This window comes from Anolis carolinensis, unplaced genomic scaffold (genome assembly GCF_035594765.1).
Source record: "Anolis carolinensis isolate JA03-04 unplaced genomic scaffold, rAnoCar3.1.pri scaffold_10, whole genome shotgun sequence".
In the NCBI taxonomy this organism is placed as follows: Eukaryota; Metazoa; Chordata; class Lepidosauria; order Squamata; family Dactyloidae; genus Anolis; species Anolis carolinensis.
Window position 1 is genome coordinate 19683480 of NW_026943821.1, and position 23150 is coordinate 19706629.

The 23150-nt window shown below is 42.3% G+C and overlaps 1 protein-coding gene across 21 annotated transcripts in view; it reads right to left on the reverse strand.

Moving 5' to 3' along the window:
- Positions 1-23150, reverse strand: part of macf1 (microtubule actin crosslinking factor 1) — a 319723-nt gene that overhangs the window by 113167 nt on the left and 183406 nt on the right. For 16 of the 21 annotated variants that reach the window (XM_062962874.1, XM_062962875.1, XM_062962878.1 and 13 more), the window contains 9 exons: positions 22793-22900; positions 21113-21211; positions 20584-20736; positions 20157-20245; positions 18234-18369; positions 8380-13665; positions 5897-6046; positions 3423-3641; positions 2276-2434 (listed from right to left, as the gene is read on the reverse strand). In XM_062962874.1, the coding sequence (XP_062818944.1) occupies positions 2276-2434; positions 3423-3641; positions 5897-6046; positions 8380-13665; positions 18234-18369; positions 20157-20245; positions 20584-20736; positions 21113-21211; positions 22793-22900 (6399 nt within the window). The remainder of the gene's footprint in view (positions 1-2275; positions 2435-3422; positions 3642-5896; positions 6047-8379; positions 13666-18233; positions 18370-20156; positions 20246-20583; positions 20737-21112; positions 21212-22792; positions 22901-23150) is intronic. The other 5 variants (XM_062962877.1, XM_062962876.1, XM_062962873.1 and 2 more) reach the window with 1 other exon arrangement.

Sequence of the window (23150 nt, forward strand, 5' to 3'; positions counted from 1 at the left end):
TCCTAAATGTTACCCTTGTTCCTTTGGAAATAAAGCCAACTCGTTCTACAGGGCTCTCTCTGATTCTAAAGAAACAAAGCCCTGCAATGTCTGTTTTCCCAGGAGCCTTTTATTACTTAATACCTAATAGTATTTCATTCTAAGGTTCACCGTCTCTCCAAAACTGTTGAAGGCATCTTGTTAGGAGGAACCAATAACACACTCAATCATATCACTCCGAATTCCAACGTCTCCTAATTCCAAAGGGAAACAGGAGGAAACACTTTTTCAAGCAATGTTTCTACACACTAAATGCCCATCTATGGTGATGAGTCGCCTGCCTAAGACTCTTATGATGTCTGCTGGCAGAAAAGAGCATTTCGGAGTCCAAATATACAGGCAATCAGCCTGTCAATGGCAACTAGCCATGATAAATCTATTTTTTAGCTCTACTTGGAATTACATAGAATCAGCAGGGCAGGAAAAGGGGGAAAGGAATCCACTTGCGGTAAAGATTCAACAGAGAAGGAAGGAAGGATGGATGGAAGGGGAAATGAAGAGAAAGAGGGAAGGAAAGAAGGAGAATGAGGAAGCAATAGGTCTCTTTTACTTGCTCGGTCGCACCCTGTTCTCGGTTCAGAGAACCGAGAAACTTGGGGCTATGTCTGTTTTTATTGTTGCTTTTATTGTTGTTTTTATTGTTATTTTAAAGCTAAGTGTATTGCTTTAATCTATTTCTGTAAACCGCTCCAAGCCAAACTGGGAGTAGCGGTATACAAGTCTAATAAATAAAATAAAATAAATAAAAATATTTGCTTCTGCCTTCTTCTGAGGCTGAGAGAGTGTGACTTGCCCACGGTCATGACTGAGCCAGAATTTCAACTCTGATTTCCAGAATCGTAATGCAATGCTCAAACTATTATGCAACACTAATTCTTACATATACATACTGATATACATATCGATATGCATATACAGGAGAATGCAATTTTATGTAATGAAGCAATTTGGGAGATGTGAGGAAACAGGTAATTAGGGAAACTCAGTCTTCCTCCAGTTACAACAGTTTCCCGGGATTTGTAGTTTGGCAAGGTACTAAGCTTTTTCCTGGGATTTATTGTTTGGCAAGGTACGAAGCTTCTTTCTTGGGATTTGTAGTTTGGCAAGGGATTATGCTTCTATCCTGGGATTTATAATTTGGACAAAATACTAAGCTTCTTTCCCGGGATTTATAGTTTGGCAAGGTACTAAGCTTTTTCCTGGGATTTATAGTTTGGCAAGGTACTAAGCTTTTTCCTGGGATTTATAGTTTGGCAAAGTACTAAGCTTTTTCCTGGGATTTATAGTTTGGCAAAGTACTAAGCTTTTTCCTGGGATTTATAGTTTGGTAAAGTACTAAGCTTTTTCCTGGGATTTATAGTTTGGCAAGGTACTAAGCTTCTTTCCCGGGATTTATAGTTTGGCAAGGTACTAAGCTTTTTCCTGGGATTTATAGTTTGGTAAAGTACTAAGCTTCTTTCCCGGGATTTATAGTTTGGCAAGGTACTAAGCTTTTTCCTGGGATTTATAGTTTGGCAAGGTACTAAGCTTCTTTCCCGGGATTTATAGTTTGGCAAGGTACTAAGCTTTTTCCTGGGATTTATAGTTTGGCAAGGTACTAAGCCTTTTCCTGGGATTTATAGTTTGGCAAAGTACTAAGCTTTTTCCTGGGATTTATAGTTTGGCAAAGTACTAAGCTTTTTCCTGGGATTTATAGTTTGGCAAGGTACTAAGCTTCTTTCCTGGGATTTGTACTCCGGAGAGGGACTAAACTTCTTTCTTGGGATTTGTAGTTTGGCAAGGAATTAAGTTTCTGTCCTGGGATTTATAATTTGGCAAGGTACTAAGCTTCTTTCCTGGGATTTGGAGTCTGGCAAGGGACTAAACTTCTTTCTTGAGATTTGTAGTTTGACAAGGGATTAAGTTTCTTTCCTGGGATTTATAGTGTGGCGAGGTAGTAAGCTTTTTTGTTGGAATTTGTAGTTTAGCAAGGGACTATGCTAGTTTCCTGGGATTTATAGTTTGGCGAGGGACTAAGATTATTTCCTGGAATGTATAGTTTAGTGAAGGACTAAGCTTCTTTCCTGGGCATGGTATTAGTCTTCTTTTGAAGAGCATCCCAAACATTCCTCCATCCTGAAATGGCAAAACCAAGAGTTGCACAAGATGCGACCTTGGCGGATAAAGTGGGGTAAATCTGCCTTAATTGTGCAGTGCAGAAGAGCCAGACTCAGAGGAACGTAGTGGCCTTGACTACCTTGTAGCTCTGGAGGCAGGAATGCAAGGCGCCGGGGTCCTCCGCTGTTTTGGCCCCGGGGAAATCAAGGCCATTGAGGGACTGTGTCGTGTCCGAAACCCAGGTCAGCAGCCCTTGCAGATTTCTCTGCAGCTCTTCATGCCGGGTTCGGACTTTGGTCTGAAAAGGAAAAGGGAGAAGGAAGTAAGATGACGTTCACTGAGGTCAAGGGGTGCGGGACCCCCATGAAAGTGGGAAAACGCTATATATATATAAAATATAGGGAGAAATATAGTGAGGTGACCATGCTAGGAATCTCTAGGCCCTCCGGCGTGATTTGATGGTCAATTTCCAGTATAGCCATAGGACCAAATGATTCCTTAGGGGGAAAAGAGATTCCTTCCATTTCTGTTCCTGGTTTGAAAATGTTATTTCCTGTTTAATTATGTGGTGCTTACTTTGAAAGTAGATGTTCTACTCCAGAAACTTCGTTTTTGTGGTTGCCACAAACTAGGTTGAATTGGTTGAGACTCAATTCATTAAAAAATTAGAGCAAAAATGTGCTGTAAGTTTTTTGCAGTTTAATAAACCATTTCCATGTTTTTATGATAGAACCAATTAGGAAATGACATTTATATAACAGGAACAAAAATCATGTTACATAGCCCCGGTGGCGAAGTGTGTTAAAGCGCTGAGCTGCTGAACTTGCAGACCAAAAGGTCCCAGGTTCAAATCCTGGGAGCAGAATGAGCGTCTGCTGTTAGCCCCAGCTCCTGCCAACCTAGCAGTTCGAAAACATGCCAATGTGAGTAGATCAATAGGTACCGCTCTGGCGGGAAGGTAACAGAGCTCCATGCAGTCATGCCTATGGCCACATGACCTTGGAGGTGTCTACGGACAACGTTGGCTCTTCGGCTTAGAAATGGAAATGAGCACCAACCCCCAGAGTCAGACATGACTGGACTTAATGTCAGGGGAAACCTTTACCTTTAGTATTATTATTATTATTATTATTATTATTATTATTATTATTATTATTATTAATAATAGTCAGAGGTGACATACATTGTTCCCATTATGTAAAGGGAAGCCCTATCTGAGTTAACATTGTTGTCTACTTGTTTGAGGGACGTCCCTGGAAGTTTGTTGACTGCAATGGATGTGGTACCTTTTCTTCTTCCTTGGCTGCAGCCTGAAGGTTCGTCAGCCATGAAGCCAAGGCTTCGCTCACAGAGCTAAAGGACTTCTGGAGGTTCTTGGCGTCCTTCTCCAAAGCCTTCAGCAGCTGCTCAGGGACTTGAAGAGGAGGGCTGGCCAGGAGATTTTGGGCGGCTTCCAGCCCCTGACTCACTGGGGAGGAGAGGCCCTGCAGCTCCGCATCCAAGGCCTGCGGGTCAAGGAAAAAGAAGCAGCCATAAGCCAAAACATCAGCAACAAATGCCTCTCTCACCCTCCCTCCCTTTCTCCGTCTGCTTTTTGTTCTTCCTGCTAATGCTGTCTGTAAAACAGAATTCGCACCCACGTCACTGTCTAAGCAGGCAGCAAGATCTGGGTCCAAAAGCAGGGAGGAAGAAAGGCTTTTAAAAAGCTACCTCAAAGCTATGTCTGGAGAGAAATACTCTTAGTGGACAAGTTAAACATGAGCCAACAATGTGATGCAGCAGCTAAAAAAGCCAATGGGATTTTGGGCTGCGTCAAAAGGAGTAGTGTCCAGATTGAGGGAAGTCTATTCTGCTCTTTACCTGGAATACTATGTCTAATTCTGGGCACCACAGTTCAAAAGAGATACACACACACACACACACACACACACAAGTGTTATCCAGAAAGTACATTTTGGAATTACGTAGTCGCCATTCAAATCTAGGCACTTACCATAGCGATGAAGGAGCTTTGCAACTCCTTCCCCACTAAATTCTGCCACTTGCTTCCTCAATCATTTGTTTCCAACACTGGGGGCATGGTGGGCAACATAGTGCTTTGGCAACGCTGTGCAGCTGCGGAAAGGGTTGACCGGCTGGTTGAGGACAAGCGGCAGAATTTAGTGGGGCGACTACGTGAGATGTGGTATTTGGGTGTGGCTTTCAACTGCATATGGTAAATTGTTTTCTCCTATACTTTGTTCATTTTTAATTCCAAAACGCAATGTACTTTTTGGATAGCCCTCATATAATATACTAATATTATAATATATTGTATATACCTATAATATTGATAATAATATTATGATGTAATACAATGTAACAACCATAATAATAATACACTATTATAATTGTATATTTATATTACATGTAATATTACTAAAATATTGCAATATAGTCATATAATACAATATAATAATATTTAATGCTTACGTAGTGCTTATATTGTCCTATAGCACATGTATACCATACCCTGAGTCCCCTTCGGGGTGAGAAAGGCAGAATATAAATGTTGCTAATAAATAAATAAATAAATAATGAGAAGCTGGACGGTGTCCAGAGGAGGATGACTAAAATGATCAAAGATCTGGAGACCATACATCCCTTTGAGGAACATCTCAGGGTCTATTCCCATCCCAATTTGCACTTCCAAGAATTTACAGCACTTTATCAGTCACCTCGTGTTTACAATATTTATATGGTGCACCTTACCCAGTCTACTTTTACAACCTCTCCATTTTAATCCATGTTTTTATTAGTTCTTGTCATTTGTTTTTATTGGGTGTTTAAATTTTTATAATTGTGCATGTCTTTTGTCTATTGTTGTGTTTTATATTGCTATTGTTTTTATTCGGGCTTGGCCCCATATAAGCTGCCCTGAGAGATAGAGGCGGGGTATAAAAATAAAGTTATTATATTATTACCCTGTTTCCGCAAAAGACATCCCCAAAAAATAAGACCTAGTAGAAGTTTTGCTGAATTGCTAAATATAAGGCCTCCCCCGAAAGTAAGACCTAGCAAAGTTTTTGTTTGGAAGCATGCCCGGCACCCGCCAAACAAAAGACCATAGCATGCAGGATTGGTAAATGTACATCATTATTATTATTATTATTATTATTTTATTTTTATACCCCACCTCCATCTCCCCAGAGGGACTCGGGGCAGCTTACATACCAGTTGTATATGGAAATAATGGTAGTAACAAGAAATTTGTTACAGTTTGTCTGGTTTAGTTATGTTGGTTTGTGATGACAACTACTGTACAGTATAGAATCAATGTTCATTTTTTTTGTTCAACAATAAATATGAATTCTTCTTCATGGAAAAATACGACATCCCCTGAAAATAAGACCTAGAACATCTTTGGGAGTAAAAAATAATATAAGACACTGTCTTATTTTCGGGGAAACACGGTATTATTATTATTAAAGAGCTGGGTCTGCAAAATGTGCTGCAGGATGTCCCTCCCGCAAAAACAGAAAACGTTTTTGCAGTTTAATAAAAGGTTCCCATGTTTTATGATAGAAGCAATTAAGAAATAATGACATTGATAACCCAGGAACAAAAATCATGTTGCACAGTGTTACAGACCTATTAGTGTGTGTATTCAAACTTCTGGTTTTAATGTTTTAAAAACCTCTAATTTTATTGTTTTAACATTTCAAGCTTCTGGTCTGTAACCGTAATAAAATTTTTCAGTTCGTTCATTTGATCCACTTACTTCTGCTTGGCGGAGCAAGTCCTGAAGTGCGGCCGAGTCCTGCTCCAGAAGCGGAACCCGCTGGATGCGCATTTCCACGTCGCGCACCCTGGACAGCAGCGCAACCAGCTTCTCATCGTGGTCAAGGCAGAGCTGCTTGCTGAGGGGAGTCTGTGGCAGTCAGAGAGAGGAGAAACATGGAACATGGGGCTCAGATTCATGGCGAGAAAAGCCAAGCAGAACCATCTTCTACATCTTTCTCTTTGCTCCGCTGCACTTTCAATTTTTCCAAAAAATGCTCTTCGCTTCTTAGAGTATTTCTCTCCATGCATAACTTCCTAAACTTCTCCATCATGGATCCTGTCCTTTATGATTTTCTCACAGATCTCTTTACATCCCTCCCTCTCCAATATCCAGTTAAAATATTTAGAGAAGCCATTTGACTGGCATTTGCATTAGTTAGAATCTTTCCCACATTTATTATTTCACTGTATCTCTGGGAGCATTGCTGCTCACTTTATTACAACTTCGTTGTGTTATCTGTACATTTTGTATACTACCTTCTGCCTTGTGATTTAGACCAAGAGGCAGGAAAGGAAGATAACTAAGGGTAAATATAGCAACAACGCTACAACAGTCTTCCTACGATGAGACCATCATAGATCTCCAGGCTCTATTCCGTTAAACCATATATTTATTGACTGATGGATTTGACCTTCCACCTTCCTCAACCTCTCAATAAGTGGTAATACAGTGTGTTTGAAAAAAAACTCCCTAGTTTTAATGTACTGTATATACTCGAATATAAGCTGAGTTTTTCAGCCTTTTTTATGAGCTGAAAAAGCCTCCCCCGGCTTATAATTGGGTCAAGGTCAAGCCGGCCTGGAGGCCATTGCTTGCAATATATGACATATTTAACTCTCACCTTACCCTCCTTTATCAGTGTTTACTTTTCCAAAGCCTCCCTCGCTCTTAACCAAGGGAATGTTTTGAAAAGGAAAATAAGCCCTTGCAAGAATATATATATACCCATTAATCTTATAAAAGCATTTCCACCTGAAATATTTGTTAATCTCTGCTACAGATATATAAGCATTTCCCCTTGCAAGCCTTTGCAATTCCTATGTAGCTAAATATTTGTATCTCTCTCTATATATTAATTTTATATATAAATTTCCCCTCATATGCTTGCAAGTCTTTGCAAATCCTATATACATATAGATATCTAGAGATTTCCATATACCTGTATATCTATATCTATGTGTATACATTATTTTTATATATAAATTTTTGCCTCACATGTTTGCAAGTCTTTCCAAATCCTATGCAGATATAATTATATATAGAGAGAAATGTCTATCTAGATATATATGAATATAGATATATAGGGCTTAGAAATACACACACACACACACATACAGAGATTTCTAGGTAGATGCAGGAGGGAAATTCACATATATATTGAGAGGATTTGCAAAGGTTTCAAGGGGAAATGCATATGTGAAATTAGTATATATAATTATAGTTCTATATCTAGCTCTGCATTGTTTATATCAGCATTGAATGTTGCCTGTTACCATGTTGGAGGCTGACCTGAGTCCCAATGGGGAGATAAATAGGGTGGGATACAATTGAAGAATTATTACTATTATTATTATTATTATTATTATTATTATTATTATTATTATTTTATTGTTAATACCATATTGTTTTTTTTACCCTACTTTTCCACTTAGAGAGCTAGTTTACCGTTTTTCTTTGAAATATGGTAAATATTCAAAAATATTTAACTTGCTGGTGCCTCAATTAATGTAATTTTATTGGTATCTATTTTTATTTTGAAATTTAGATGCTGCATTTCCCACCCTCGGCTTATGCTCGAGTGAATACGTTTTCCCAGTTTTTTAGAGTAAAATTAGGTGTTTCGGCTTATATTCAGGTCGGCTTATACTTGAGTATATACGGTAATTTACATTAAAATAAGGGAGTTCTTTTTCAAACACCCTGTATATTAAAAGGACACTAATGGCCATTTTCAAACATGGCAAACAGCATAACATTTTTGTAGCCTCTACCTTGACTTCAAAAGGGAAAACCCTCTCACTCTGGCTACTCAACTATCTCCTAAACTAGTTCTCAATGCATATGACATCTATGTAAGGCAGTCCCCAAGTGACAAACATCCGAATTACAAACTACACCTAGTTAAGAACGGGGCTGTGATTGCAAGAAATCTACTTCTCAGAAAGTAAATCCACTATTGAAAGAGTTATTATCAGGGGGAAAGGCATCCCAACGGAAGCTTTCTGCCCAATCCTTGTTTCCACAACAAGCGACATTTTCCAAAATCTAATGATCCCAAGGACGAAAGTGAGGGAAATTTTTCTAAAAAAACTTTACACAGACAGCAAAGGAAAAACCATAGAGGTGCTTATCCTTTCGTATGTATTTTGTTGAAGTTCTTAACTTGGGGACTGCCTGAACTTGAATAAGACCATACCTACCTTGGTTAGTTTAGGGGCATCTGGCGGTCTCTCTTCTCTGCCTTCAACTGCGCTGGAGAGTTCATCCGCCTTCTCCTTTTCTCCGGCCAATTTCGAGACTGAGTCTTGAGTCTTGGGAGAAGGGTCCCTCTTGCCTTCCGGATATCCACTCCTTTGCAGTGTCCACTCCTCCGGGGAGCTTATTTTGCTTCTCAAACAGTCAATGTCCCGGGTCTCTTCCGGTTCCTCATCCATCGTCAGCCCTTTAGCAGCAATGCTGTCATCTTCTCTGGTCACTCCCTGGATGGTTTTGTCTTGGGAGAGTGAAGGTGTGGAAGCAGAACTGCCTGTTTCTCCTTGTAGTATTGTCCTATTTTGCACAACTTCTGTCTCCGAAGACACAAAGGTTTGGGTGTCATCTATGGCAACTAGTTTGGGGACTTCATCGTTTGAAAGGCGCAGCTCTTGGGCCTTTTCTTGAAATACTTTTTCTTCTATTTTTATTTCTACTGCATCCAACGCTAATGGAGAATCCTGGTCAGTTCTAATCTCTTGTTGTTGAGCCAACTCTCCAAAAGCGTCTGTTGTTGGGACAGTGCTTACTTTCTGGTCATCTGTGATGTTCTCTTTGCCTCCTTTCTCCTCTTTTCCAGATGCTTCCCGATCCTCTCTTTTATCATCAGCCTCTTCTGGCTTGAGAAGACCCCTCACCTTCTTGCCAGAGATATTACCCTGAGAGGATTTTTGAACAGCAGAAGTCCTTTGCACCAAAACTTCTTTGGAAACCAGAATAGGAATTTCAGATGGCCTCAGATGGGAAGACTCGGGCAACTGAGCTGGGTCTTTTGTGGCAGTAACCTGCTTTCTATTCCTTTTGGTCTTCTTCTTCATCTTCTTGGGGACCTCTACGCAAGTACTTTCTGAAGCATTGGGATCCTGGCTTCTTAATTCAGATGCCATTCCTGACGGTTCAATCTTGGTGTCTCCAAACAAAGCTTCTTCCGAGGTTGGTGTCTGTGACTCATCGACTGTTGCAGGTACTTCAGATTCAATGCCAACTTTTTCATTCTCTCTTGGATCATTTGAGGTTTCCAGAGAATGTAAGCAGATAGTCCTTTGGGATGGTTCAGAAGCGAGGTCTGTCCTATCACTCTCTTCTTGAGCAAACTGGTTGACCCTCTGGTTTTGCTCCTGCTCTCCATTAATTCTCTCATTCCTCGTTACATTTTGCCATTCCTTCTCCATCACTTGCTCACTTGCTCCTGGCTTTTCTACCTCTCCTCTCTGGAGCTCTTCCCTCCGCAAACGGCTCTTCCTCTTCATGTCTTTCTTCTGGGCCTTCAGTTGCAGGGCTCCAACTGGATCTAACATCAAGGCCAGCTCCGACTCCATCTTGCCTTCTCCTAAAAGTGGACCAGAAGGAAGTGGAAGGGAAGGTGGCACGGAGTCACCCATCTCTTCCAGGATCTCTTGAACGTCTTTAAGAGAACCAACAGGCACCTCTTCGAACATCTTGGAGCCTGTTCCTTCAAAGAGCACCGACTGCTTCTCCTCATTACTCTCAGCGGAATATTCGCCAATGACTGACGCATCAGTCTTTGAGGTACCATTCTGAAGCAACAGTTGTGGCTGACAATCTTCACGTCCTTTCACATCATCACTGATCACTAGAGCACTTTCCTGAATTGCACTGGCAAGTTTCTTGCTGACAAGTCCCATCTCAACTGCTTCCATTAATGTTAGCCTTTGTCCTCTCTCAGTACTGACAATGCCTCCAGTCGAGAGCTGGCTGACTGCAATGGCTTTGGCCATGTCTTCATCCACCATCCCTCGTTCCAAAGCATCTGCCAGGGACAGTCTTTGGCCTGTAGCAGGTTCCACGATGCCACCGGACTCCGCTTGTGCCTGCAACAATCTCGACACAAGCGCGGGCTCCACTTTGCCAAGTTTCACTGCCTGGGGACACAGAAGCACGTTCCCGGTCCTTTCGTCTTTGAGGTCTCGGAAGGGGACCACCTCCAAATACCTCTGCCCCGACTCAATGTCAATTCTGCTCTTCCTGACCAATTCTGAGTAGGGAACCAGCCCACAGCTCTCTGGATCAAGAATGGCATGCTTCATGTCAGCGGAGGTGACGGCTTTTTCCATAACTGCCTTGGGCAATAGTCCTTCCTTCACTGCTTTGGTCAGTGGGATTTTCTGGTGGGAAACAGGATCAAAGACGCTTCCAGTTGAGGCTTGCATTCCTTGAACCTTGCTTTGAAAGCCTGAGCTGATCAGACCAAGCGCCACAGCTTGAGGTAAGGAGATGAGTTCTTTTGTCTCTGGATGAATGTACTGATGAAAACACACATTTTCTGCCTTCCTGAGATTGTCATACAATCCTTGGTCGATCAATTTGTGCACCAAAGCATCTTCAACAGAAAGTCTCATGCCTGTTTTGTGGTGAAGGATCCCTCCATCAACTATCTGCTTCATCAAGACCTCAGAAGCTTTCTCCTTAGACAGCAGTCCCTTTTCTACAGCTTGGGGAACAGTTAGAGGTTCTTTGGTTTTAGGGTCTACGATGCCACCTATTTCTGCTTGCAAAGAAATCAGTTTCTCTTTCGTTGCTCCATCCATGCCCTTCCCCTTGGATGCTTTTTCAAGTTTCTTCAGCTCCTCTTGAATGGGCCGCTCCACCAAGCCAAGCTTAGAGGCCAGCGTGACAGACACCTTCTTGCCGCGCTTGACGTCCGCAATCCCTCCGGTAACCACTTGCCCTTCCAGGATTCTCGCAGCCGTCTCTTTGTCCAAGAGGCCAACCTCTGATGCATCTGTGATGGAGTAAATGGCTTTGCTCCGTGGATCCACCACTCCGCTGATGGCTTGGTCAGAGTCCAGCACCTTCTGGAGAAGGGTCTCGTCCATCAGTCCTTCGTGGATAACTTCTTCAGTGGTTAAAGCTTCGCAGCTCTCCGCATCAAAGAATCCACCAAAGAGTTTCAACTCGCCCATCAGTTTGATGGCCGTGTGACCGGGGAGAACGCCACAGGACACCGACTCATCCAAGAGCATCCTTTTCCCAGTTTGTTCATTAATTATGCCGCCGCCATAGAGTTGTGTTATCAGTGTATGCAATGTGTCGTCACCTTCTTCTGTGGACGGTTTTGGGAATGCAACACTTTCTGTCTGGTCAGAATGACCCACTCTCCCTTCTCCAGACACCGCTTCTTCTTCCTTAATAGGCTCACCACTAATCTTTCCTTCATCTTGACAAATAAGGCTTTCTATTGACCCATTTTCCACTTTCCCCGCATTTAACAAGTTAACTTCAGAACCTTCACTTGTTGCTGCAAGAATCGCCTTTTTCATTACGTTCTCCTTCAAGCTTTGCAAGTCAACAGCCATTCTGGATTCTTTTTCAATGTAGCTTCTTTCCATTTCAGAAACTTTCTTCTGCTCTTCAGAAAACATCATCTCTTCTTCTGCCGGTTGTTTGTCAAACTTGACACTGTCCAATGTTATCTTTATGTCTCTCAATTCTTTCCCAGGGCTGGGTTCTTCTATAGACTCACATATTAACAGATCTGCTTCACTCGCGTTCTGAATCATGATCTGTTCTGCCTCTCTTTTGGAGCCACCCATTTCACTTCCAAAACCTTCCAAAGAATCCACCTCCTTCTCCTCCTTCACCTTCATACCTCTTTCCACCTCTTTCCCTGGAAGATCTCCAGCTTCCCTCTCATTCCAATGGATCGGAAAACAAACGCCTGGCATCAGGTTCCTCTCAAGCTCTTTCTGTGGTGCTGATAAGTTCAGCTCAAGCTCTTTCCAGGCCAATTCACTATGGGGCTCAGACTCTACAGTTGCCACCATCCTGTCCTCCACAACCTCCCAGCCTTTGGGTTGGTGCTGCCTTTCCTCCATGGGCTGTGAGTGAGGGTCTTTCTCTATGGTGGGCTCCACAATGTCAGCAAGGGTGTTCAATTCCTCCTCTGTCAGGAGAAGCAGTTTCTGGCCACTGCAAGCATCAACATAGCTGTGGGTCATCAAATAGAACAACATTCGTTCTTTACACTCCTCACTTTGGTCTTTGCGGTTCGTTGGGCTGATATTTCGAACTCTACCTGGTGGGGAGTCCGCTAAGGGCACATTTGGCATGACATCAGGAAGGAGCATTGACTTTAATGTTTTGGCAGCATCTTGGCTCAGGATCCCAGCATCCATGATCTTCTCCCATGACATGATCTCTCGGGTTTCTGGGATAAAAACTGCCTCAATGTGTTGCCTCTTGCTTAGGATCTCGTCAGCCAGTTCGGAAGACAAGATGCCCCGATCCAACGCGGTTGCAACTGGGAGGATTTCACCCGATTCGGGCTGCAGGAGGCCCATAAATGACCACAGGGATTCCAAGGTGGCCACAGCCATTCTAGGCTCCACCAAGTCTTTCCTGACGGCTTCGTCCAGCGACAGCCTCTCTCCCGTAACCGTATCCACAATGCCACCTGTTTGCATCTGCCGGACCAGAAGGGCACAGGCCAGATCTTGGTCAATAAGGTTATGTCTCGCGGCCTCCTCCACAGTCAGACGATGGCCACTTTTAGGGTCCACGATGCCACCGGCGAAGAGCTGGGCTTCCAGAAGCCGCACGGCAACCTGCATCTCAATGAGGCCTTCCTGCACTGCACGGAAGATGTTCACCTTCTGGCCGGAGGTGAGGCTCACCATCCCTCCTGCCAGTTGATGCACTGGAAGCAACCTCAGCCCTGTCTCTGGGTCTGGGAGGCACTGCTGCTGCAGTTCGCTCAGGCCCGTTTTCTTGGCCGAATTGGGGTCAATCAAAGTCTTGCAAGAATCCAAGCAAGAGGCCATCTTCTCATGGAGATGAGGTGGAATCATGCCTCCTTGAAGGGCCTCTTCTAAGCCGATCCTCCCATCGCTGGAGGGATCGTGAAGCCCTCCAGCAAGGATTTGCATTTTTGCAATTGTCAAACCGACTCTTTCGCTGATCGTCCCATCCTCCATTGCAGCCGCAAGGGGAAGAAGCGGCTTCCCTTGAAAGTCATGGCTGTTGACCAACTGGACCCCACTCTGTAGCTCCTGAAGCATTGCATAGGTCTTAGCATCGATGATGTCTTTTGCCAAGCCTTCAGAGAGCGAGATCTTTTCGCCGGTATCGGGAACCAAAAGGCCACCAGAAGCAACTTGTGCTTCCAGCAGCAGGAGACCTGTTTCTTGGTCCAGGAGGCCCTTCTGCATGGCCCCCCAAATGGGGACGACTTCCATCGTGCCGAGGTCCAGCACTCCAGCCACGGTCTCGGTTCCCTAGAAAAATGGAAAGGAAACAAGATCTCAGGAAGAGAGAATGTAGCAAGGAGGTATGATTTTGGGATACCCAGGTCCAAGGATGTCTCAGTCTTTTAAGGTTGGGTTTGAGACAGATTCCCAACCCTAAACCCATACCACAAGGGCAGGAAATGCACATAATTTCTGAAATAGCACATCCAGATTATGGATGGAAGAACAACAACAACTCTTTATTGATTAGTCTGTTTTGACCATATCAAAACATGGATGAAAGAAGATTTTGAGAGTTGTTTTCTAGCAGGCCTTTGGGGCTCAATCCAGGCAGCCAGATGTGGCCGAGCTGAGACATTTTGGACACCTCTCGAAAGCAGTAAAAATGGTAGATTAGCCCCAGAGTTTCCCACAAAAACAATTGGGAGAAGGGTGAGACAAAGAGAGGGAAAGACAGAAAGACATACAAGGAGAGCGACAGCCATGCATTCCCCAGGGTACCTTTGGCGACTTTATATCCAAAAGGAAAAGAAACATAAGGCACAAAACAACCACAACACAGTTCACCCACATGAAGCACAGGGAACAGGAGGGAAGGAGATATACATTTCCACCAAAAGCTTCCCCTAAGATGAATATTGCTGGAGGTCTTGCGAGAGACATGGCAAGCTAGATGGGAAAATGGCAAGTCTATAGCCGAAGATGCAGTCATGCGGTCAAGCTGTTTCTCAGCATGCTAGATGTGGGTTTGCAGTTTCCCTTCCATCCCAGATGTGTCATTCTAGAAGGCTTTGAGACCCAGGTTCGTTTAAACATGTCTTTCCTCTTGTCTCTTTCTCTTTTCGTCCTGCACATGGGCCCTTTGATCAGATGCCTTTCAAAACGGTTCAGGAAAGCAAATTTCCCCACAATTTCCCGATTACAGTCATTCAATACCATTTAGTCAAAATCAAAATACCATCTTTGTTTAAACTGTCTTACATCTTATTAAGATGGTTGCTCTTTCCTTTTATGGTCCCGGCTTTTCCCTTCGATTGTTTTTCCTTGCCTAACTAAGGGAGGCGATGGGTTTTATTGTTGATATCTGTGTTTTCTCACAGCAGACTTCCTCAACTGACTCCTTCTAATACTAAGGACACCATCTTCAATAGACTTCCAAGGTTAGGCTATTTATTTAATCAAACTATTATTCATAGTAAAGGTAAAGGTAAAGGTTTTCCCCTGACGTTAAGTCCAGTCATGTCTGACTCTGGGGGTTGGTGCTCATCTCCATTTCTAAGCCAAAGAGCCGGCATTGTCCGTAGACACCTCCAAGGTCATGTGGCCGGCATGACTGCATGGAGTGCTGTTACCTTCCCGCTGGAGCGGTACCTATTGATCTACTCACATTGGCATGTATTCGAACTGCTAGGCAAAGCCCCACATTAGTAGCCTTTAAGAAAGACCTGAAAACATGGCTCTTCCATTGTGCTTTTGGAGAGTAATTACTACATATATCTTCTCTGTTGCTCCCCTCCGATATCTATCCTCTAGATTGCACCACTATTTTATGACCCTGTTCTTTGTGGTTTTTATTCTTATTTCTTTCTCACCCTGAGTTTTAACTTAGTGTTCATGTGGCCTGCCCTTGTTTTTATTATTCTTCTGATTTTGCGTTGTAATGTATATTATCATTTATTGTGTTGTTCAATATGTTATGATTTGTTGTTCTTTTTATATTCTGTTATATTGTATTGTTCTGGGCATGGCCCCATGTAAGCCGCCCTGAGTGCCCGTTGGGGAGATGGTGGCGGGGTATAAATAAAGTTTTATTATATTATTATTATTATTAGGTTGGCAGGAGATGGGGCTAACAGCGGGTGCTCATTACGCTCCCGGGATTTGAACCTGGCACCTTTTGGTCCACAAGTTTAGCAGCTCAGCTCTTTAACACACTGTGCCACCAAGTGCCCATACTATTGCTATTTATTATTAAAATTAAATCAGGTGTCCCTTTCCCCTTCACTAGATAACTATGTGTGGACGGAGCCAAGCTAAGAAGTCTTACTCCAGCAAGCTGGGTTAAGGCCTCCATTGAAATGGCCTTCAAAACCTTCTAGTATCACAGTGAAGGACTCCAAACATGCAACATTCAAGTGTTAAAACAAGCAAGAAAGAGGAAGGGGGGGGGGGAATAAAAGAAGACAAGGACAGGAGTCATAAAAAGGCTTTTGTTTTGTTTTGTCTACTTACCAGCACGGTGGATTTTTTTTTTGCCGTGAGCGGTTAAAGACAGAGCCTTTATGGCGCAGCTCAGCCGTAGTAGAAGGCGCACACAGTGTAAAAGCTGAGGGTTAGCATCCGGCATGCGACTGTTTGTTTTGCACAAAAAGTAGAAAGAACACACCACACAAACATACACTCTTCTAATCCCTCCTCCTCCCTGCTTTTTTTCGTTATCTCCCGAGATTCTCTTTGGTGCAACCTCCACGTTGTTAGTGATAAAAAGGTGACGACAAGGTAAGCAAAGGATGGCAAGTTAATCTGAACACAGTTAACTCAACGTGACACATAAAACCAAACAGGGACACATCATGCTCAATGCGGCGGACAGCGCTGACATTGGTGTTTATAGGGCATATATTTTCCTTTACTATGCCACCACCCTCAGCCCAGAGTTGGAGGCTTTCGCTGTAGAAATACAGGTTTTAAACCTTCCCCCCGGTAAGACAAAGCAATCACCCAAACAAAAACAAAAACTTCATTGCAAGCTTCAGTTATAATTCATGGAGAACTCCCCCATCCCTTGGCAACCCAATACATTTTCAATTGTGTATTCTTGGCATAGGAATCATTTGGCTCTCCAGATGTGGTTGGCTTCCAACGTCAACCTAGCGGCAGTTTCTCAACAGCTGCATGGCCAGACAATTTCCGCTTCTGCATTAATGGGCATTTGCTGCTTCGGATGCAACGCCTCTACAATGCTGGGCCACTATCATTGTGGCCTATTGGCTCTAAATAATTTGTTTATTTATTTATTTATTACATTTATATCCCGCTCTTCTCACCCCGAAGGGGAGTCAAAGCGGCTTACAAATCAAATGAACATTATTAGAATAGCACAATATAAGCATTAAATTACTATATTGCACTATATCATTACATGGTAATATTATTAGTAATATTACATTTAATATATAAGGTAAAATTATTGTATTATTAGTATGATTATATTGTATTATTAGTAGTATAATACTGTATTCCATTATAATATTATAATTAATATTATATGTACAGTAGAGTCTCACTTATCCAAGCCTCGCTTATCCAAGCCTCTGATTATCCAAGCCATTTTTGTAGTCAATCTTTTCAATACAGTAGAGTAGAGTCTCACTTATTCAACATTTGCTTATTCAACATTCTGGATTATCCAATGCATTTTTGTAGTCAATGTTTTCAATACATCATGATATTTTGGTGCTGAATTTGTAAATATAGTAATTACTATGTAGCATTACTGCGTATTGAACTACATTTTCTGTCAAATTTGTTGTATAACATGACGTTTTGGTGCTTAATTTGTAAAATCATAACCTAATTTGATGTTTAATAGGCTTCTTCTTAATCTCTCCTTATTATCCAACATATTCCCTTATCCAACGTTCTGCCGTTCCGTTTATGTTGGATAAGTGAGACTCTACTATGGCTGTGGCGCAGGCTGTTGAGCAGCCGGCTGCAGCCAGCTGCAACAAATCACTCTGACCAAGAGGTCACGAGTTCGAGGCCAGCTCGGAGCCTGCGTTTGTCTTTATCTTTGTTCTATGTTAAGGCATTGAATGTTTGCCTTATATGTGTAATGTGATCTGCCCTGAGTCCCCTTCGGGGTGAGAAGGGCGGAATATAAATAATGTAAATAAATAAATAAATAAATAAATATATAAATTAGCATAGCATAAATAAGATGCAAGAAGGATCATTGTGGATGCATCAGGAGCCTTTGCTTTCTGTGAACTGAAGTTATCTTTACAAAGCTGAACACAGTGAACCTTCGTCCTAAAGTGGTCTCTTTGGGAAGCCAGAATAAAACAGCATTGTAAAGGTTACACAACAGAAGCAGCAAGCCTTTTGGCCGTTTAAAAAGAGCCCCATGGTCTTTGGCGTATGGTTACATCTAGAGTAACATCTAGAAGCAGCAGCAGTAGCCCAGTTGAGCCGGTCTCTGAGTCCAGTGCTTTGAAATGCAGGGAGCTGGCAAGCAAATAGGAAAAGGCACATCTCCACAGAGACATTGCATGGGACACATGAACAACTCGCGGAAATACACATATGATACAGCTATATGTTCAGGAAGGACGGCAGAACAACAATAAAACAGAGGGAGGACGGGTGATGATCACAGACATTTGGGCAAGTTGCACAAGTAGGAATGAAGTAAATAGAAAAGAGGTCCGGTTTGGAGTCAAGTGGCTTGTATGGATCTCTGAAAGTCGTCAGGCTGTGAGAAAAGGAAGGCGTAGGCAACGGAGACGGTTCTCTCTCCCAGGACCAATCAATGGGGAAATGAATAAAATAAATAGGACAAATGCAATGGAGAAAGAGGGAGGGGAGGGGGCTACCTTGTGCGCGGTTTCCTGGGCCATGTGGCTCTGCAGCTGCTGGAGCTGATCGCTGGACTCGGAGCAAAGCTGGTCATAGGTCTCCCGCAGGACGTCTAGCTGGGCCAGAATGACCTCCTTCTCCTGGCCAGAAAGCCTGCGGATCACAAGGGAGGGACAGCCATTGGCCATGATTCTGGGTTGCAAACACCACCGCCATCAAGAGACCAATGCAACCCAACACAGTCAAACCTCCACACTAGCTGGGTTTAGGACTGTATTACATTGATTAAGAAACTCACTATTTGCATTTGTAGGGGCTTTCCCAGACCTTGAGCAAAAGGCCTTCTGTAGCCCAACACAACTACTTGAGAAAATACAACAAAAGTATGTAATTGTACTAGGTTTCTAGGGTGGTGGTTGTTATTATTAATATGTTTCATATACAGTAGAGTCTCACTTATCCAACATAAACCGGCCGGCAGAATGTTGGATAAGTGAATATGTTGGATAATAAAGAGAGATTAAGGAAAAGCCTATTAAACATCAAATTAGGTTATGATTTTGCAAATTAAGAACCAAAACATCATGTTAGACAACAAATTTGGCAGAAAAAGTAGTTCAATATGCAGTAATGCTATGTAGTAATTACTGTATTTATGAATTTAGCACCAAAATATCACAATATATTGAAAACATTGACTACAAAAATGTGTTGGATAATCCAGAACGTTGGATAAGCGAGTGTTGGATAAGTGAGACTCTACTGTATATGTCTATGTTGATGTTTTTATAGTTTTAATTGTTTTTATAGTTTTAATTGTTTAATCTACAGTTGTATGTTTTTTTATTTAAATATGTGATATATTTTTATATATGTAAGGCATTTAATTTTGCCATTTATTATGTTGTAAACCGCTTTGAGTCCCCCCAGGGGTGAGAAAAGCGGTATAGAAATGTAGATAATAATAATAATAATAATAATAATAATAATAATAATAATAATAATAATACATAACCCCCTCTTCTTTGGATACACACCTTTACTTTCTTGTATTAGCAGCTATGAATCCCACAACTCAAAATGTGTTAAGAGGGGTAGAGAAATTAAAAATTGATTCCCTACAACTAGCAAGACAAAACTGTCCCAATAGGCATCTAGAAATTAATCGCAATGGATTTTTAATGGATGTTTAAAACACTTTAATTCTATAGATGCTTATCTGTATTTTAACAATAACTGTTATCTGTTTCACTGATTTCTCTGCATGTGTTTTAATCCATTTTTGTTTGAATTTTTCTATTTTGCCTTGAGTCTGAGTACTGGGCCAAAGGCATGATATGAAGTGTGTGTGTGTATGTGTGTATGTATTTATGTGTGTATATATAGATATAGATATATATAAATACAGTAGAGTCTCACCTATCCAAGCTAAATGGGCCAGCAGAAGCTTGGATAAGTGAATATCTTGGATAATAAGGAGGGATTAAGGAAAAGCCTATTAAACATCAAATTAAAAAGGTAAAGGTTTCCCCTGATGTTAAGTCCAGTCATGTCTGACTCTGGGGGTTGGTGCTCATCTCAATTTCTAAGCCGAAGAGCCGCCGTTGTCCGTAGACACCTCCAAGGTCATGTGGCCACTGGCATGACTACATGGAGCGCCGTTGACAGAAAAAGTAGTTCAATACGCAGTAATGTTATGTTGTAATTACTGTATTTACGAACTTAGCACCAAAATATCACGATATATTGAAAACATTGGCTACAAAAATGGCTTGGATAATCCAGAACCTTGGGTAAGCGAGGCTTGGATAAGTGAGACTCTACTGTAAATAAAAATTAAGAGGCTGAGTGTTCTCAATTCCCCCAATAGCTCTGGCCAGAACCAAAACCCTACCCAAAGCCCAGTGTTTGCCTTCCACCTGATCCACTTCCCAACTCACTTGTTATTGTGCCTCGCAACGAACATCTGGGCCGTTTTGATGGCTTCTGAGACCTGCTCCTTCTTTGCGGCCAGTTCTTCATTAAGGACCTGAAAAAAAGAAAGCAAAAGCCACGTTCAGAAGAGCAAGAAAAGGATGGGTTTCATCTAAGGGCATTCTGTAATTGAAAATATATTCTCAATTACAACCTTTATTAGCATACACCAACAAAATTACAACACTGATCTGCCAAGACATGGGTTTCCACTTTTTGGCAAAGATTAGAATTTTGGATTTAACAAAGCTAATTTCCAGTCTATTTTGCATAAAGCTTTTCAATTACTGATAGAAAGGTAATTGAAAGGCTATATCTGGATTGCTGATACATAACAAGAAATAAACCTTCCCCAAAATAGAAGAAGGGAGGGACCACCATCCCGTTATGTACCTGCTGCTCCAAGATGGATTTCTCGATGTCGCCAAGGTCTTTACTCTCTGGTGGGATGTTTTTGAATTGTGAACTCTGTTTAAAATTTGAGACCCAGCCCAGGAGTGCTTTCACTTTGTCCACGTGCTCCAGCTTTTCTTCCTCAACCACTTTCTGCAAAAAAGAAGAACAATGAGATGATAAGAAACACTTCTTACAGTGGTGCAGGGTGATGTCCTTCTACCACGTGCAAAAGGATTTCTTTTAAAACTACCCACAGGATGCCAATTTCCAAGATGGTGCCAGATTTTGGCCAAGTGGAATTCTCTGCCTTGGAGTCTGGTGGATTCTCCTTCCTTAGAGACTTTTAAACAGAGGCTGGAAGGCCATCTGTCAGGGGTGCTTTGATTGTGCTTTTCCAGCATGGCAGTGAATTGGACCAGACTCTATGATTCGATGATCCTAAGAGGATATGGGACCCCACCCCAATGGAAACCAAAGGATTCTCCAAGGCAGACTCCGCAGGGGACCCTTTGTGAGCCCGACTGACCTCTTCCTCCTCCAAGCGACGAAGGGCGTCACTGATGTACTTCACATGTTGCGTGGTCAGTGTCACCAGGGCCGTGTAGCGTGTCCGCAGGTCCATGAACTACAAAGAAGAGGAGGAAGAGGAGACAAAGAAACGCAAGGAAGGTGGCTGTTACCTTCTTGTTCGCTGGCTATTAGCTGGACTTTGAAGACCAACAGCTCAAGGAGACTGGGCCCAGCAGAATGTTACTGGAATGTCTATGTACTGTTCCATTTATGTGTTATTTGCAACAGCCATGCCTTTAACGTCTCTTAATTTATGGATATTTTAACCTTTTCTACAGTACAGTACAACTCCTGCATTCATGGGACCGCTATCCATAGTTTCCTTTATCCATATATTTATTTTATTTTATTTACTTCACTTCTTCACTTCACTTCACTTTATTTCTTAATTAGCCGCTCTCCACCAGAGTGCTCCGAGCGACTTACAATTTAAAATATCATTCCACAATATAAAAACATTCACATTTACATCATTTTTGCCCTGCTTTTCAGCCCCAAAGGCACTCAGAGCAGCTTACAAAATATTAACTTGTCCTCAGGCTTACAATTTCTGAAAGATAAATTGGATGTTAGACATGATGTAGGTGTGTCTGGCTGGCTGGCTGCCTCCGTCCCACAAAGACATTCTCTTTGACCATTTTCCTCCAACATGACTCTATGATAGTCTTGGGCCCAAAAGTCCTTCATTTCAATAGGATTCACTCTTATCCACAGTCTAGTGCAGGGGTCCTCAAACTTTTTAAGTGGAGGGCCAGATCACGGTTCCATCATACTGTTGGGGGCCCGGACTATGATGAAATAGTCAAAAATTAGGATTGTTTTTGTGTGCCTTCAAGTCATTTCAGACTTAGGTCAACCTAAAAGGCCAGGTAAATGACCTTGGAGGGCTGCATTCGGCCCATGGGCCTTATTTTGGTGACCTCTGATCTAGATAATCTCATAAGACCATACGTAAGCAAAGAGACCTCCAAAGACCATCTAGATGGTCTCATAAGACCATAGGTAAGGAAAGGGACCCTCAAAGGCCATCTAGATGGTTTCATAGGACCATAGGTTAGGAAAGAGGCCCCCAAAGACCATCTAGACAATCTCATAAAACCATAGGTAAGGAAAGTGACCTCCAAAAGCCATCTAGATGGTCTCATACGGCTGTAGCTAAGCAAAGAGACATTCAAAGACCATCTAGATGATCTCATAAGACCATAGGTAAGCAAAGAGACCTCCAAAGACCAGGTAGACTTAGGTCAACCCTAAGTCTAAAGTTTAGGATGGGGCCAGGTAAATGACCTTGGAGGGCCGCATCCGGCCCCCGGGCCTTAGTTTGGGGACCCCTGGTCTAGTGTATCTACACAAAGTCCGGGAATGAGTATACAGACCAGGGTTGGCAAATACATATAGGCAAAAGAAGAAAAAGGTCTTCATGGGCTCGTTGAATTTAGCAGTAGAGCGAATGAGTTTCATCAATGACACTATGTAACACAATTTGAAAAATGTTCTGTTCCTGGTTTGAAAGTGTTACTTCCTGTTTAACTGTGCAAGAAATGCCGCTTTGGCAAGCGAAGCAAAACACTGGTTTTCCCCAGAAATAGTGCAGCAGCCCTTCAGCCCATTAAAAGGCTTGCACATGGAGCCTCACCTCTTGCGTGATGGTGTCTGAGGAGGAAAGCATGCGCCGGCGCTTCACGGGGGACTTCTGCTGCGATTCCACAAAGGCCCGGTAAGCCATAAGCTGCAGCTCATAGTCCTGAGAAATGCAAAGACGGCCAAAGCTAAGGAAGTGTTTCTGCTTTACCTTTGGGAACATCCTCTCAAAGGAAAAAAAAAATCAAAGTATTGCAAAACAAGCAGTGGGTGTATTTAAGTATGTTTGCATGTGTGTGTGTTTGTGTATACATATGAAAACCTATACCAAACACAGCTACAGAATAGACATATAGTAGCAATAGATGTTTAAAAGTCATAGTTAACATTGACTGGGTAGGGTGTGTGTTTAT